Source organism: Apteryx rowi, unplaced genomic scaffold (genome assembly GCF_003343035.1).
Source record: "Apteryx rowi isolate R43461 unplaced genomic scaffold, aptRow1 scaffold_333, whole genome shotgun sequence".
In the NCBI taxonomy this organism is placed as follows: domain Eukaryota; kingdom Metazoa; phylum Chordata; class Aves; order Apterygiformes; family Apterygidae; genus Apteryx; species Apteryx rowi.
In genome coordinates this window covers 668,739-684,704 of record NW_020449786.1, presented here as the reverse complement: position 1 = coordinate 684,704, position 15,966 = coordinate 668,739, and the positions used below count along the sequence as shown (strand labels likewise).

Sequence of the window (15,966 nt, the reverse complement as noted above, 5' to 3'; positions counted from 1 at the left end):
CTGTACTATCTTCCATGCTGCTTCTATGTCTGGAATTCCACCACCTTGGGACACAGATGATTTCACTTTCCTCACAGACTGCTTTCCCAATAACACAATGGTTTCACAAGTTTTAAGAGTTGTTCTGCAAGCAAAGATTCCAACTGGTCTGAATATCAGTGCTACACGAACTGTTTCTATAGCTCCTCAGGCTGTCAAGGGCCAGGTTCTGAAGTTTTTGGACAAGTTACTTCTCTTGAAGATGAGCTAACAGGCAGTTCCCTGTGAGTATGAACAGCCTCCAGGGTCGTAGTTCATCTACATGCTTGCTTTCTTTCTTTGACTTCAACCAGGAATCTCTTTTTTTTAATAATCACGTATACCTAGTTTACCTAGTACTACTTTTGGTGGATAAAAGCAAATTTTAGATACCCATCCACTCCCCCTACAAACTTAGAAATTTAAAATAATGTTTTTAAGTGTAAAAATTATACATTTAAAAAAATTATTCCTAATCTGATTACAATTTTCTAGGTGCTCATGATACCATGCAGTTAATGCTGTGCATTGTTAGAGATTTTGCATTACAGAATATCACATACTTGTTATATTTTTAGTTGGTGCAATGTCAGTTGCCTAATAACAGTGTTCAATTTTACTTCCCCTTCCAGATGACAAAGAAAGATTTTGGACAGAAGATGTTTCAACTGGCATTCACTATCAGATAAACTCAGAATCAGCTCTAACTTGGCACCAAGCAAGGAAGAGCTGTCAGCAGCAAAATGCAGAACTATTAAGCATCACAGAGATACCTGAGCAAACATATATGGGAGGTAAATGACAGAGCAACAACACCTGAAAATATGCTGGGGAGTTTTCCTACCACAGAGCTTTAGACAACTCGGTTAGCTGCCTTGTCTTCCTACTCACTGAAGAAAGACAAGCAGTCAGCGGGTCATTCGGCAGAAGCCAAAGCGAGGTGCCCCAAACTGCCCTTCCTTTAGCTGTTTTTTTGTTGTTGCTTTTTGTTGATTTTTTTTTTAAGTGAAGGATTGGTCATGAACCTATTCAGGGAGGGAAATGACTTCATCCCACCCGTGTGCTGCAGGTGGAACCTAGGGCATCTTCCACGGCCCATCCTGGGCAAAGGCATCCTTCTCTCGCTTCCCCTGCTGAGTGTTCACATTCAGTGCGCTCTGTTCCTCAAATTAACCTTTTTCCTCTGCATTTCAAGGATTATTAATCTTTCTAGGAGAACATATGATGATGGCTAGCTTTGTCCTAACAAGAGCACAGTGCATGCATAGGCTCCAAACAACTCCAGCGGGTTTCATGATGCAAGGATCATGATATCAGTTTGGTTACAAATGGCAAGAAGGAGGCTTTGAAAACACTAACATAGAAAAAAGCCAGGAAACAGATAATTAGGGCACTGTCTTCGTAATCTTTTTGATGAGTTTACTCCATGAAATCTATTACAGCAACATTTTAGCACAATTCCTTAATGAAAAGAGTGGAGGTTTTTTATATCTCATGTTTTAATGAAATGGGACTTGCTGGCAAAGTGAGAGAAGTGAACTGTTATTCAGGTGGTGAAATAAAATGTTGATTTGCCCTTTCCATGAGCCAGAAGAGATCTCTGCCACCTTTACATTTATTCATTTACATGTTTTACATGTTCAGTCTGTGCACTTCAGTAGCGTGGAAGGAATATTTTTGGACTGGTTTAGACTAAGAAATGTAAATTCCTTATTTCTGGCATTCTACCTTGGTAATAATGAGGATAGTAAGCTACCATTGACTTTCTTTTCTAATTTAGAGCTAATTAAAAAATTCAGTTTTGCTTTCTGGATTGGATTGAACGGTTTGAATTTCAACAGTGGACGGCAATGGGCTGGGGGCAGTCCTTTCAGATATTTAAACTGGTCTCCAGGTAAGAACTAAATCTATTTCTCTAAATAAATTGTAAATCTATTTTACAATCTTTGAATGGATTCTGATAAGATGCCGACTGATAAAAACTACCCTAGGTACTTTTAGTTCAGGGGGCCCATGCTGTTTTGCAATAGCTGAAGATCTAGCCCTTTATTTTTAAAGGTACACTTTTCAAATATCCAAGTTCACTGTGGATATCAGCTGTAGCAGGTTCTTTTTTTTTTTCCTCATATAAGCAAAGAGCTTGTTTATGAAAGGAAAGTATTATTTGGAGTGAAATATTACCCTAGAGATCAGAGATCAGAATTTTTCCATAACATATTATCCAAAAGTACAAATATAAATCAAATCTTTCAAAAGTAGCAAAATATTTAGAAAATAATGGCACTACGTCTTCTGGAAATATTCTGAATATTATTGAGAGCCTTGCAGAGCAGCTCATAATTCCTCGGCAGTGTATGCAAAACTGCCCTGGGCCACCTCAAGGCAGAGAGACAGGGCCAGCCTGTGGCACTCCTCCCGTGGGGAGAGCAACTGCGTGGTGAGGAGGAAGCCTGGCCCCGGGGCCGGTGGCCGCGGGTGGCACAGGCATCTGCTGGCGCCAGGGCAGCGAGGCAGCAGCCTGGCCTCCGGCCGTGGCCCCCCCGCAAGCAGAGGTGCCCCTGGCTCGCCCGCCCGGCTCCCGCGCCACTCGGCAGCCACAGCTCCATCGGCCGAGCGCAAGCACCTTGCCTCCTGCTGCCCTCGCCTACATCTCCAGCGCCCGTCTGCTCGAATAAGTGGTGTTACAGCCAAACCCTCCCTCGTGTTTGCTGGGAGAGAACGGGGCGATGCGTTYGGGCACTGCGTTTACTGCACTCGACGTCAGCACCAGTGCAAATAAAATCATCCTGGCATTTCTTTTCATCTTTTCTTCTTTTGGAGTTCAGTGATTGCACTGTCTACAGCTTTTTGGTTCCCCTGTTTGCTTGTTGGTTTTTCAATTCCATGTTTTCTTTGTGCTACCAGCCTTCCCAGATGCCCCCAGTTTTGAAAAAGTTACAAGGTAGTAAAGAAATAATGCAAGTCTGCTCTAAGTTTTCAAAAATTCTGTATCAGGCAATTTCCTCTGCTGCTTAAACAGGTTCTTTCACACCCCAACAGAAAGGAGAAAAAAAAAATGTTTTATAGGAAAGTACGATTGTGAAATTGTTGATACAGACTAAATGGATGCAATTGTTTAAAATGGAATATTTTTAAAGTTAACAAGTTTTTGACACAGGAAAAACATCTAGCTTCAGCTGTTCTGTCTGTGTGTGCCAGGATATCAGGCAAAGAACTTAGGAGTTCCTAATACTGTCCTGGAACCAAAGTAATGGAGGATCATCCATCTCACCTAGCTTAAATAATCCCTCCACCCCAAAGCAGAGACTGAAAGCAGCATCTTCCAAGCTACAACAGCAGTTATCCTACGGAGGAAGGCATTCTTCATAACAAGCATTAAAGAAATCACAATAAGTTGATCTTCTCACTGATAATGTGATCTTTTGGTAATTCTTTTTATTTATTTTTGCTGTGCTTTTATAGAGATTCTATTTTCTCTCTTACTCAAAGGAAGTCCTTTCTTAGTCCCTGGGAAAATCTGTGGAGTGATGAATCCCAGAAAGAATGCTAAATGGAAAAACCAAGCATGCAATCAGAGACTCAGCTACATCTGTAAAAAGAGAAACTTCAGTTCAAAGTATGACAGTATACCCAAGGGTAGGTTGATCAAATAAAAAGAAAGTTTTTTGTCTAACTTTAGAAAGAGCAAATTGTAAAAATCTGCAAAGGATACATATGGTGCAACATCAGTTTTCAACAAAGATGTTAAAAAAACTTTGAAAAACACAGCTATGCATCTATTTATATTTATGTATATACATGCACACACACTTTTATATATTGCTTGTCACAAAATGTCCTCTCACTGTATATTAATCATCCATAGGAGATTTTTTTTTTTCCATCATTCTATCGTTCATTCTAGCAAGACAGATAGAAGCTGCTCTGTGACGGTTACCAGGGCCAACAACCAAATTTGCATAAGTATTGTAGAAATTTTATGCTTCTCACTTGCTCCAAATGAGCAATTACAGTTACTCTAATATTAATGTATGCAACATATTGGGTTCATATGAGCAGAGCAGGAGCAGCAGCCGCATTCACACCAGCTACGTTTCATCCATGAGCCACCCAACCTAAGGCCCCAACCGACACAACAATGTGGTTGTGAACATGTAACATGCAGAAGGGATCTGCTAGTGACTGTCATCTGGGAATGTTATAAATGTTGCTTTTAAAAGAGGAGTTATATTAAAGAAAGTAAAGAGATTATTTCAGAGAAACTTTACTCCAGTATTAACCTTAAAAAGAAATGTGGGACTCTCTATTTTTAAAGCAAGCTTATGCCAAGCTTTTAAATATATTTAGGAATCTAAGTAATAAAAAGCTGCTGAGTTCATATATATGAAAACTATTGCACTAGTTACGTTGATTACTGACATGCAGTTACCAAAGAATTACATCTCAATTTGCCATATCTGAAAATCATATGCGTTTGCAATAACAGACATTTAACAGGAGGCAGGGCCTAATGTTAACCACATCACGCAATATGGGAGACCGTGACACACTGGCCTTACTGCTCCGGGGGGAAAAGTGGGAAGAGACTGAAGTCTGCACCGATCCCTCTTTCCTCACAAAGTATCATTTAAAATTGTGTCTCTGACACAATTTGGACAATTTTCAATGTTTCTCTGCTTAAAAGATTTATCATTTTATTTGCATATTTAACATACTGTGCCTTAATCATATTTGGTTTTCATTTGAATGTATTTGCATTTCTAACCTTATCTTATGTTTATTCATATAGTCCTACTTTTGTAAAGAATGCTAGAGAGATCTCATTCTAGGTTCCTTACTTTCCTCTTTATAAAATTGCTCTGAAACAGTTGTGTTTTCATTTTAGAGAAATCGAGACCGATTAAATGCACTGATGGTTGGTGGCCATATGCAGGCCACTGTTGTACCATTCAAAGAGAACCCAAAGTATGGAAAGATGCTCTGACTTCATGTAAGAGGCAAGATGGAGATCTGGCAAGTGTCCACAATATTGCTGAATACAGCTTTCTAGTGTCACAGCTTGGTTACAGTAAGTATATATGAACGTCTGCTTTTTGTTTGCACCATCTGTAGCATAAAAGCTGGGCTTAGTATTAACTATTAAAGCGTCCTCTGAAATGTCACAAGCCCAAGGCTGGATCTAATTTATGGTGTTCTTTTATGTTGCTGCTGTTGCATATACATGGAAGATATTTATCAAGATATAATCTATATTCTGAAACATTGAAAGTGTTAAAATAAAAGAAAAAACATATATTCCTAACAGAAGCACATAAAGATCTTTAATAATTGCATCTTTTGTGTCTTTATTCTATGTTCAGTATCCTCAGAATTGTGCTCCAAACCAACAAGAAATTTAACCTTTGCTCAACTTTTAGCTCTGCAATATCCCCACTGAAAACAGTGGAAACTGAGCTAAGTGCTCGCAAGGATCAGGTTAGGTAAAGAACAGGTAAAGAGTATTGCACAGCAGGAACTCTCACTAACTGTTAGTCCCCCAGGTAAGGGGATGTATTGGCAAACATCTTCATGGCTTGCCTCACCTGATAGGAGGAAGACACTTAGCCATGGACTATACTAACCTTGGTATTAGGGATTATTTCATTGTTCTAAGTCACAGATGCTCAAAAAGTTTGCAAAAAAATTCTGCCAGCCATAAAGAGACATATATTTACTAAATTCAGGATTTCTGGAAGGAATCTGTGGCCTTTTTAAACTGCAGGTCAAGTCAACTCTTACTGCAGATCCTAGAGGGAACCAATATTTTTGATAAAGCACAAAGACTTATCTTCTTGCATAGCACATCCCAACTTTTAGCCTGTCCCTGTTTGCTCCAGATTTGAAAATGCTCACTGTATTGCATAGCATCTTGCATATTTCTTTTTATGCTTCAGAGCCAACAGAAGAGCTATGGCTTGGTCTGAATGATCTCAAGGTTCACTTCTATTTTGAGTGGAGTGATGGGACTCCTGTGACATTCACCACATGGCAACGCGGACATCCCACCTACCCAAATGGTCCAGAGAACTGCATTGTCATGAAGGGGCAGGTATAACCATGTGGGCATTTTATAGTAAGGCAAAGGAATAACTACCTCAGGCTAAAGTTACTTTCTGTTACCAACTTGTCTAGGAGCCATTTCATATTTCAGCTTAATATAGCTTTTCTTGTAAATGGGCATCAACCAGATGAGGCTTTCAGAGGACAGTAGAGCTCAGAAATAGTGAGGTAACATTTCCCTAGTGCTACCTTTCAAAATTTCTTATCTGCTGAAAAGTCTGATCCAAAAATTTTACATTAGCTTTATTCTAATGGCTGCAGCAATGATTGATTCACAACTTTTATTGTCTTGCAGTATATAGGTGTTTGGGTTTTAGACACATTTATATATACACACACAAACACACATGGAGTCATGAATTTGAAAAGAAACAAATTTAAAATGCAGAAATGTTATAACATAAAATAATATTGATATTTTTCCAGTATTAGGCATCAGTAGAATTGACCCTAAATCAGATTTTCTGGAAAAAACAAAACAAAGACCCTATTTCAATTGTACTTTTTACACACTTCGTTTCTTAAAAAAAGTTAATCATTTTCACAGAAACTTCTCCTTGATTGATGAAATAGCCACATTTACTGTGATACACTCAGACCTGTATTATCTCTGTTTCATTGATCTCTGTCATAAGAGTAGTGAAATAATACTGTAGTAAATGTGGTTTCATTAGTTCCAGATGAGGGTATCTTTATAAACTCTCTCATGAAATAGATAGTTATGGTAGCAACTAGCTGAGACTTTAAGACTTCATTTATTTCACTCTTTTATCTCAAAACAGCATCCAATGTATCTTAAATCATTCCTGACAGATGTGTCTATCTTTTTTTGTATATCTCCAGCAATGATCCTACAGCCTTCCCAGGTAACATATTTCTGTGTGCTTATAGTGAGGGCAGAAGAAAATACAAGTTTTCTTAGGTTTATGAATGTCGCTCTTTTTACATTCCTTTCTTCTCTGTATTATTCTAGGATGGATACTGGGCAACTGATATTTGTGATAAGAAACTTGGCTACATCTGTAAAAAGAAGCCTTCATCCCAATCCCCTGAGGAAGAGAAGATCAAGGACGCAGGCTGCCAGAGAGTAAATGCTCTCTCATAAATAAATTATGTTGGGAAGCCTTCAGGGGTTTACTGTTTCTTGCTTTTTTAAAGTCTTTCTGTTTGTCTGTATCTTCTAGAGACTCTACTCCCGAGGAAACCCAGTCTTTTCCTACGAACACATTACTAATATATTTAATATAATTTTTATTTTTATTCTGCAAATACTTAAGAAACACAGTCAAGATTCATTCACAGGTATACGAATGCCCCCTTTCCCTCCATTCCCAGGAGATCCACCCTGTACAAAATCACACATTTCTTTTGAATAACAATTTCATTAATATTTTCTCTGTTTAGCCTCTTAGCCAAACAGTACATACAGAATTACCAAAAGCCACTTTACTTCCTATCTCAGATCTGCTGTTTATTTGAAGTCTTTACTATAAAACTATAGCAACTATTGTAGCAGCTATAAAAGAAAGAAAATGCTTTCAAAGCAGAAAAGACCATTTTTTTCTGTACCATGTTCCTACCAATGGACTGTTTAGTTGGCCTTTGATTGCTATCAGTTTTGCTATTTGCAAAACTAGCAAGTTTTGCAAAAAAATCACCTTATCAAAAGATCATTACATTTGCACTGGTCAGCATAAACCTCTCTAATAGCAGAAAGAAAAAAGGTTGTTTTAGTGATATCCCTATTCTATCCTCCCCATAACCAAGCACTGACTGGATTCCTCTGGGCTCTGAAAGTCTCCTCACCTGTTCCCTCGAGTTGGCCATGGCGGCTTTGGGGAGCTATGCTTATATGTGAACCCACTTCAGTACTGAAATATTTTTGTTTTTACATTGCATTAGACCCTGCAACTCTGGAAGGCTGGAACTGCGACTTCCTCTGAGTGGATCGCAGGAGCATGGGGAAGTTTGCATACTCCCAGCTTTACAGGGCACTGGAAAGCTATAGCAAATAGCACAGTCAAAATTTTCTTTGAAGTCACATACAAATAAAAGAGGGAAGTCAAGAGTAAGATCTTAATGGCACCCGTTAAATGAAAAAAGGCCTTCTGTGGGAGCAAACAGCAACATAACCCAGCAACTTTTGTTTGTTTATTAACGGATCTGCCTAGTCTCATCTTGTTTCTAAACTTAGTTGCGGCAACAAATTTAACACCAAATATTTATATACAAAAGAGCAGAGCTAATTTCTATACTGTAGTCTCTTACAATTTCACATTAAGAACCTTATGTTTTCAACAGGGTTGGAAAAGACACAGTTTTCACTGCTATTTGGTGGGCTCTGCGTTTGTAACATTCTCAGACGCAAATAAGACATGTAAACAGAGCAAAGCATATCTAACTACAGTGGAAAACAGGTAGGAAAAGTATCTTTTTTTTACTTCCAAATCTATGCTTCTGATGCAGAATCTTGCAAAACTTTTTAACTTTTGTCAAAGTGTTTTACTAGGGCTTTTCAGAAGTGTTCGGTATAGTAAGCCAAGTAAAATGATCCATGCAAGGAAAAAAAGACTAAATGATTTAAGGCTTTTTACTCAACTTATTATAACAGTTTCCATTTTTTTTTCAGGTAAGCCTAAATTAGATTGAAGAAGGTCACTTGAGTCAGAGTTCTCTCTCATCCTCCAGTTCCTAATTATAGCAGCCTCTGTTTTATTTCCGTTTTTCTGTTATTGGTTTTGGAAAGTGGTTAGTTCTACTTTCATTTATTTACTGATTGCTGTTAGGCCTAGAGTATTATGGTAGGAAAGCTTTAACAAAACATTTTGCTAAGCGACCTTCTAAAGCAGATGCTGTACAAGGGTAGGAATTCTTCCCTGTGACCTGCCCCACCACAGCTGGAGCTGCATCATCTCCAGCTTGCTTGTATTTCAGTCTGGCTTCATGGCCTCTGAGGAGCACAGCTGCCTTCACAGGTGAGAGGTGACAAAGCTATCAGTAATTTGGTCCTGACTGGTGGTGGGTTTGAGGCAGCATAAAGTCTTGCAAGGACCAGCTTGTCCTTGTAAGACTTTATGCTGCCTCAAACCCATCACCAGTAGTAGACTACCACCAGAAGCTTGTGTGAGTTGAGCAGTGACCTGTGGTATTTCACAGAATAGGGAGGAAAGGAAGAAAGGATGATGCCTTCAGCTGAAAGGAGAAAGTTGTCCTTCGCCAAATTCTTCTGACCTCATTTAAAAACTTGCTGAGGTTTTGCTTGAACTTCATTCAGGAGGTGTTTCTCTGGAGTCATTCTGGCATGGCAGGGATACCTTCACTTGCATCAGTCAGATTGACATTGCAGGGTAATGTTTTGGTTTTGAACATTATTTTCCTCTTCAGAAATGAGCAAGCCTTTCTGATTAGTCTGACTGGAGTGAGGCATGAAAAATATTTCTGGATCGGTCTCTCGGACATAGAAGAGCAAGGGACTTTCAGGTGGACCAGTGGTGAAACTCCTCTCTTCACACACTGGAATACAGCCATGCCGGGTATGTACCACAGAGGGCTATTGCCTGTGATTGGAGTCCTGCTGAAATTTGAGTGCATTTCTACTTTTCATCCTGTGGTAGATTAGAAATAAGAGTAGGAACTTTCTTCTGTGCTTACAGATGTAGATGACTAACATCATCAGACCTTGTGTTTGGCTCGAGTGCAACAAATGCAGTCACAGCTGAGTATCAGATGTTGTGTAATTCAGTCACCCAGCAAGTTGTACAAAAGCAGATTTTAAATGGACAAGACTGAAGGCAGGGTCTAACAAGATCTAGGGTCTCATTTTTTCAGCTTTTTAATGCCAGTTAATAACAGTTCATCAGCCTGAGGAAAAACAATTATGGACAGAATACTGGGCCTGCAACGCGTGTATGTGAGAAAGGTGCAGAAAACTTCCAGCTGTTTTGTATTGCAACAAAACAGAAGTGTCTGACTGAAAACTCCTGCCTTGACACTAACTAGTTATGTCTTTAAACAAGCTTGTTAGGTTTGATATTAGTTTCTCTGAAACTGAATCACCTAAATATTGAGAACTGTAAAGTAGTTGCCAGGATATCTGCTACATATGTAAATAAAATCAAATGCTCTTTGCCTTGTCATCTCCCCAGGCGGCAAGGTAAGGAAGATTTATGTTCTAATTCTGTGAATCTCCATTTTTGGCAAAGCTGTGTCTGTGAGATTTATTGGCCCACATCTGGGCTGTGGTGGTAGGTATTCAAAATAATTATATATCCATAATGGTTTTTAGTCTGCACAACCTGCACTTCCCATTTCACAATTGTAATTGAAATTGAATGGAAGCAAAGGTCTGATTTCTTAGGGAGCAAATGCRTTTTGGTTTTACTCGTTTCTTTTATATATCACAAAGGAAAAGAGCAAGGCTGCGTTGCCATGGAAACTGGAGGTGCCGCTGGACTATGGGATGTTGTCAGCTGCAAGAAGACAGCAAATTTTCTTTGCAAACAGCAGGCTGCAGGAAAGCCAGCGCCTGCTGCTCCAGCGTGGGCGCCCAAAGCCACTTGCGCCGCCGGCTGGGACGCGGCCCCCCGGGCGGACGCGTGCCTCAAGGTGAGTGCGCAGCTGGGCACCGGGAAGCCCTGGCCACCTGCCCCTTGGTCACCCCCTGCCTGCAGCGGGCTCCCACTCCTGGGTGCTGGGTCATTGCTTGCGAATGATCTCATCTGTGGTATTTAAGTACAAAAAAAAAATGAGACAAACACACCAAATATAATGAAGCTCAGCAATGAAAAAGCTTAACACAGTGAGAAAAGAGAGAGCTGGGCATATGCTTTCCTTTATTTAAATGCCAGGTGAGATTCTCACCCAGGAGYTTGGGACTTCACAAGAACATGGTGTTGTTTCTCAAGAGCTGGCAGGTTCACTTGCATAGGACAAAGTTTTCTAAGAGAAAACTTATGGGAACCTGGCCCTATGCCAACCTTTCCGCACGGAGCACATGATATTTTCAGTGATACTTTTAGRTCTAGATTAAGTTTGACATTGGTGACACTTCAGCAAGTAGAAAAAACGTTGTGTATTCTCTTGATTTAGCTAAAAAAGCCTAGAAATGTCTCCTTTTTGAAAGGAAAAAAGTTAAGGAAAAGCAAAATAAATCTAGAAAAAGTACATACCAAACATTTCTATTCCAGATCTTTACTTAAGTATCCTCTTGCTTTGTCTCCTGAGACTCTGCCTGTTGGATGGACAGAGATGTTTTTAGCCCTGTATTTATAAAGGTCTCGACAGTTCCCTTACATGTCACGCTCAGTTAATTATTGTTACTAACATTATTTGTTCTGCCATTTACCAAATTGCTATTTCTGAGCTTGTACCACCGGACAAAAATCTCCTCCTCAGTCAGGGTCACTACCCTGCCAAATGGCTTTTTCTGTCCACACTATTTTTTCTATTCCGATATATTGATTTCCCCCACCATCCATTTCTCAAAAATCTGCTTTCTACTGCATGATACTGAGACTTGGCTATTTTATTTTTCCTTTAAGCTTTTCAGTGGTCAAACTTCCAATTCAGTTATGAATTATTTTTTTCTTCTCTGTACCTTGTGATATCTATTGGTTCTCCCAGACTCCCATGCTACTCTTCCCTTATTATTTTATAAGAGAGGATACTAACAGAAAAATACATATAATCTACATTACTAATGCTTAATATTGTAGGGCTTGATGAGTGTTATGTTGCCTCAATATAAAATGGGTGCTAGTGTGACATTGATTTTAATTACATATGCAATTATATCTTGTTATATGTTATACTTTACATGTTATATGTAGTAATTTGTTATTAAATATTCTCTTGTTAGTTTTTTGTTAGGGAGGGAAACCAAAAGAAGTCTTGGTTTGAAGCGGAAGAGTTCTGTAGAGAAATAGGAGGAAATCTGGTTACAATCAAAACAAGAGAAGATCAAGTTCTAATATGGCAATTAGCATTGTGAGTACTTGCACAACAGTTCTTTTTCATGTTAATATGAAGTCAAATAAAAATTCCTTCAAAATATATGTGGAACTGGCCAAAAGACTGAATAAAAAATTCACTTTGTAAGTGATAACTGAAAATTTTCATTTGGAAATATCAAACTGAAATGCTGAATTTTTCAAAAAATATTTAATCTTGAATATTTCAAAGTATTTTTGACATTTTTGAATTTTTCATCACAGTGTTTTATCAAAGTTGTTCTCCAGATTTGATCAACTTTATAATAGTTTGTCCCTCTTCCAAAAGTGACACTAAAAATGTTCAGCTCTAATTATGTCTTTTTAAAAACTGTTATATTCCAGTTTAAAATTGTTGAGTATGTTTTCCATGCAATTTGTATTTTAACAGATGCATTCAAAAAACCCTTCAGCTATAGTATAATGTAAATCAAAATGCAAAAAATACAATAACTTAATGTACAGATTTTCTAACTATTGACTGAAGACTCCTGAAATTTAATCAGAATTCATTTCCATTTATTTATGCTAGCATTATAGATGCTATATTCTACCCACAATGTAGCAATTACAGCATTTCCCCCCACAAATTAGACCACTATGTTTTGGTTGCATTCTTTAAGAGAGTATCCCAAAGTGCCAGTGGCTGCTGTCTGCCATGTGCTTCCATCTCCAATATGCCTGTCATCTCCCCCTTGATACAGTATGAAGACATCTCAAAGACATGTAATATACAGATAGTTAACAAAAGTTGTGCTTCAGATAGTGGTGAATCCAGGATTAATTTCTCGGACAGATTTAAAACTGTGATATAGAAAAGTCTTTGCCATCTCTCCCTTCTTCATGCTATTATTTATTATTGTGAAAAGTTGAATAAGCTTTGTTTGTATGTTAAGTCTCTGGGGAAAGAAATCTTTCTGCTAGGCAGTGAGTGAAATAGGACTCTATTTTACCTGGTCCATAGATAGGAGGAGATAAATAGCGAGAACTTTTAAATATACTTCATAAGAAGTGCCAAGAAACAAACCAAAGCAGCTGAGAAACAATTGTCACTATTTTTCCTTAGCTAAATTATATCACAGAATCACAGAATGGTTGAGGTTGGAAGGGACCTCTGGAGATCATCTAGTCCAACCCCCCTGCTCAAGCAGAGTCACCTAGAGCACATTGCACAGGATTGCGTCCAGGTGGGTTTTGAATATCTCCAAGGACGGAGACTCCACAACCTCTCTGGGCAACCTGTTCCAGTGCTCGGTCACCCTCTCAGTAAAGAGGTTTTCCTCAGGTTCAGACAAAACTTCCTGTGTTTCAGTTTGTGCCCGTTGCCTCACGTCCTGTTGCTCGGCACCACTGAAAAGAGTTTGGCCCCATCCTCTCTACACCCTTCCTTCAGATACTTGTACTCATTGATAAGGTCCCCCCTCAGTCTTCTCTTCTCCAGGCTGAACAGTCCCAGCTCTCTCAGCCTTTCCTCATATGAGAGATGCTTCAGTCCCTTAATCATCTCAGTAACCCTCTTCTGGACTCATTCCAGGAGCTCCGTGTCTCTCTTGTACTGGGGAGCCCAGAACTGGACACAGTACTGCAGATGTGGCCTCACCAGGGCTGAGTAGAGGGGAAGGATCGCCTCCCTCGACCTGCTGGCAACACTCTTCCTCATGCACCCCTGGATACCATTGGCCTTCTYGGCCACAACAGCACATTGCTGGCTCATGATCAGCCTACAGTCCACCAGGACCCCCAGGTCCTTCTCCACAGAGCTGCTTTCCAGCAGGTCAGCCCCCAGCCTGTACTTGTGTATGGAGTTATTCCTCACTAGGTGAAGGACTCGGCACTTCCCTTTGTTGAACTTCATGAGGTTATAGCACACTATTTATGTTTTACTTTTGCTAAAACCTCTTTCCAGGAACTACTGCTTGTAGCCAAGAGCTATGCTGCAGCCATGCAGAGGGGTGCCAGCCCGAGATAGTTCCATACCACTTCACCTGTCCTTTAAATTACATTCAATACAACAAGTCTTGTCCCAACTGCAGACCTCAGATGCAACCCCTTGACAAAGGGTGCAGGCAGTGGCCCTGGCTATGGGACAATAGTGAACTTTTAATGGGGTGGAAGACCAGCTCCCAATTCAGATGAGACAGAAAGCAGCATGTTTGCATGCTTTCCAGCATTTATATCAGAGTCTCTCTTTCTACACTCAGGCATCTATATTGTGTGTTTTATTTTAGGGATAAAGGACCRAACACTCAGGCTTTCTGGATATGTTTATTTCACTTAAATCCTGATGAGGGATTTACCTGGATTGATGGTTCTCCTGTGAGTACTTATTTGTTGGATAGTAATTGCCTTTCTGGCTTTTATAATACATAGATTTTCATCTTTTTATGGCTTTTTTCCAGTCTCTTCTAAACTTTTGCYAGGTCCATGGCAGCACTTTATCCATCAGCTGAACAGCTGCAGTGCTAAATGATGGCACTGTCTTAATGCTCTAATGGAAGCACAAAATTGCCTCTGCCTCTCGTCCCTGGGACAATGCCATATCCCATCTTCCACTGTCAGTGCTCTTATGTTCTTCATAGCACCCCAGAATGGGGCRCTGCTTTGTGTCAGTTAAGAGAAGTCAGGCTGCCAGCTCTGTAACAGAGAACTAAAAATGACTTCTTCAGCCCATCAGTTTTTCCTCCATCAGACACGTGCTTTTCTATATAATATGATCTTTTCACCTTCTTCTGGGAGTGATGGAGAAGGTGCGCCGATCAGCCTTCTGAACTCCCACTGATCCAACAAATGAGGTTCTTGGAGGATGAGACCCTGAAATTGTGTGACAACAGCAATCTCAATTACTCCCACTCAGCTCAAAGCGTGTAGTAATAGAGATGTATTTCCAACACAGGTAATTTATGAGAACTGGAATGAAGATGAAACCAASAACCATCAAGAAATTGAACATTGTGTGATGTTTAATAAATCACCCCAAATGCGCTGGAATGACTTGAGCTGTGAACATTTACTTAATTGGATTTGTGAAGCGAAAAAAGGTACAATTACTTCCCCATTGAATTTGAGTAATAAAGACAAGTTCATAAACAAATTGTATGGATTTAAACAAATTGAAAAGAAGAAGGATACTGAGAATTGTTCTTTGTTTTAAAACCAGAGCAGTGGAAGGCAACACATAAAACAAGAGGAATGAACTCAGATATTTTAATTCTACTCAGAGATGCAGGAGGTTAAAGATATCCCTATTATGTTATCTCTGCCTTTATCTCATTCTGCCATGTGCTGAATAAATAAGGCGAAGATACTCATCCCATTAGCAAGAATCTCTTTCCTTTTAATCTCTTCCCTGTATTTCTACCTGCTTTGGGCTTACCCAGGAGAGCCAAAGAGGCAGGAGAAAAGAGTTCCCTGTACAAAGGAGAAAAAAGCTTTGGTTCCTGCTGAGAAACAAATAAAAGGAACCAAAGAGTTGATCAGTTGCTGTAGGAACCAGCAAGTCCACAAAGAAGATCAAAAGTAGAGAGGCTGGTGCAGCCTTGAATGACTCGAGCTCTGGGGAGGTAGCAGGGCCCTAACGCCAGGTCCCCGGCACCTCAGGGCTGGGGCAGTGGGGGCAGCTGGGCGGCTGCAAGGAAGCCCCATCAGGGCACAAAAGGGACCTGGCTATGTGCCCTGGGGGGCCTGGCAGTGGGGAGAATCGAGGACTTTGTGGCTAAGGAACCCAAGTGACAAATGATAATCAAATAACTTGTTTTGCTTACTTGGTCCTACTTTTGTATCCCTGCTTCCTCGTTGTAAGTTGGATTCTTGTATCCACCTCCATGGAGCAATAACTAATGATGTATCTGAAAAGCTACCTGAA

The 15,966-nt window shown here is 39.8% G+C and overlaps 1 protein-coding gene across 1 annotated transcript in view; it reads left to right on the top strand.

Annotated features, from left to right (window-relative positions):
• Window positions 1-15,966, top strand: part of LOC112969090 (macrophage mannose receptor 1-like) — a 39,380-nt gene that overhangs the window by 2,120 nt on the left and 21,294 nt on the right. The window contains 12 exon segments of the mRNA XM_026071965.1: window positions 651-812; window positions 1,799-1,912; window positions 3,508-3,654; window positions 4,904-5,086; window positions 5,952-6,106; window positions 7,091-7,204; window positions 8,419-8,534; window positions 9,502-9,650; window positions 10,523-10,722; window positions 11,975-12,102; window positions 14,333-14,420; window positions 14,998-15,142. Of these exon segments, the coding sequence (XP_025927750.1) occupies window positions 651-812; window positions 1,799-1,912; window positions 3,508-3,654; window positions 4,904-5,086; window positions 5,952-6,106; window positions 7,091-7,204; window positions 8,419-8,534; window positions 9,502-9,650; window positions 10,523-10,722; window positions 11,975-12,102; window positions 14,333-14,420; window positions 14,998-15,142 (1,701 nt within the window).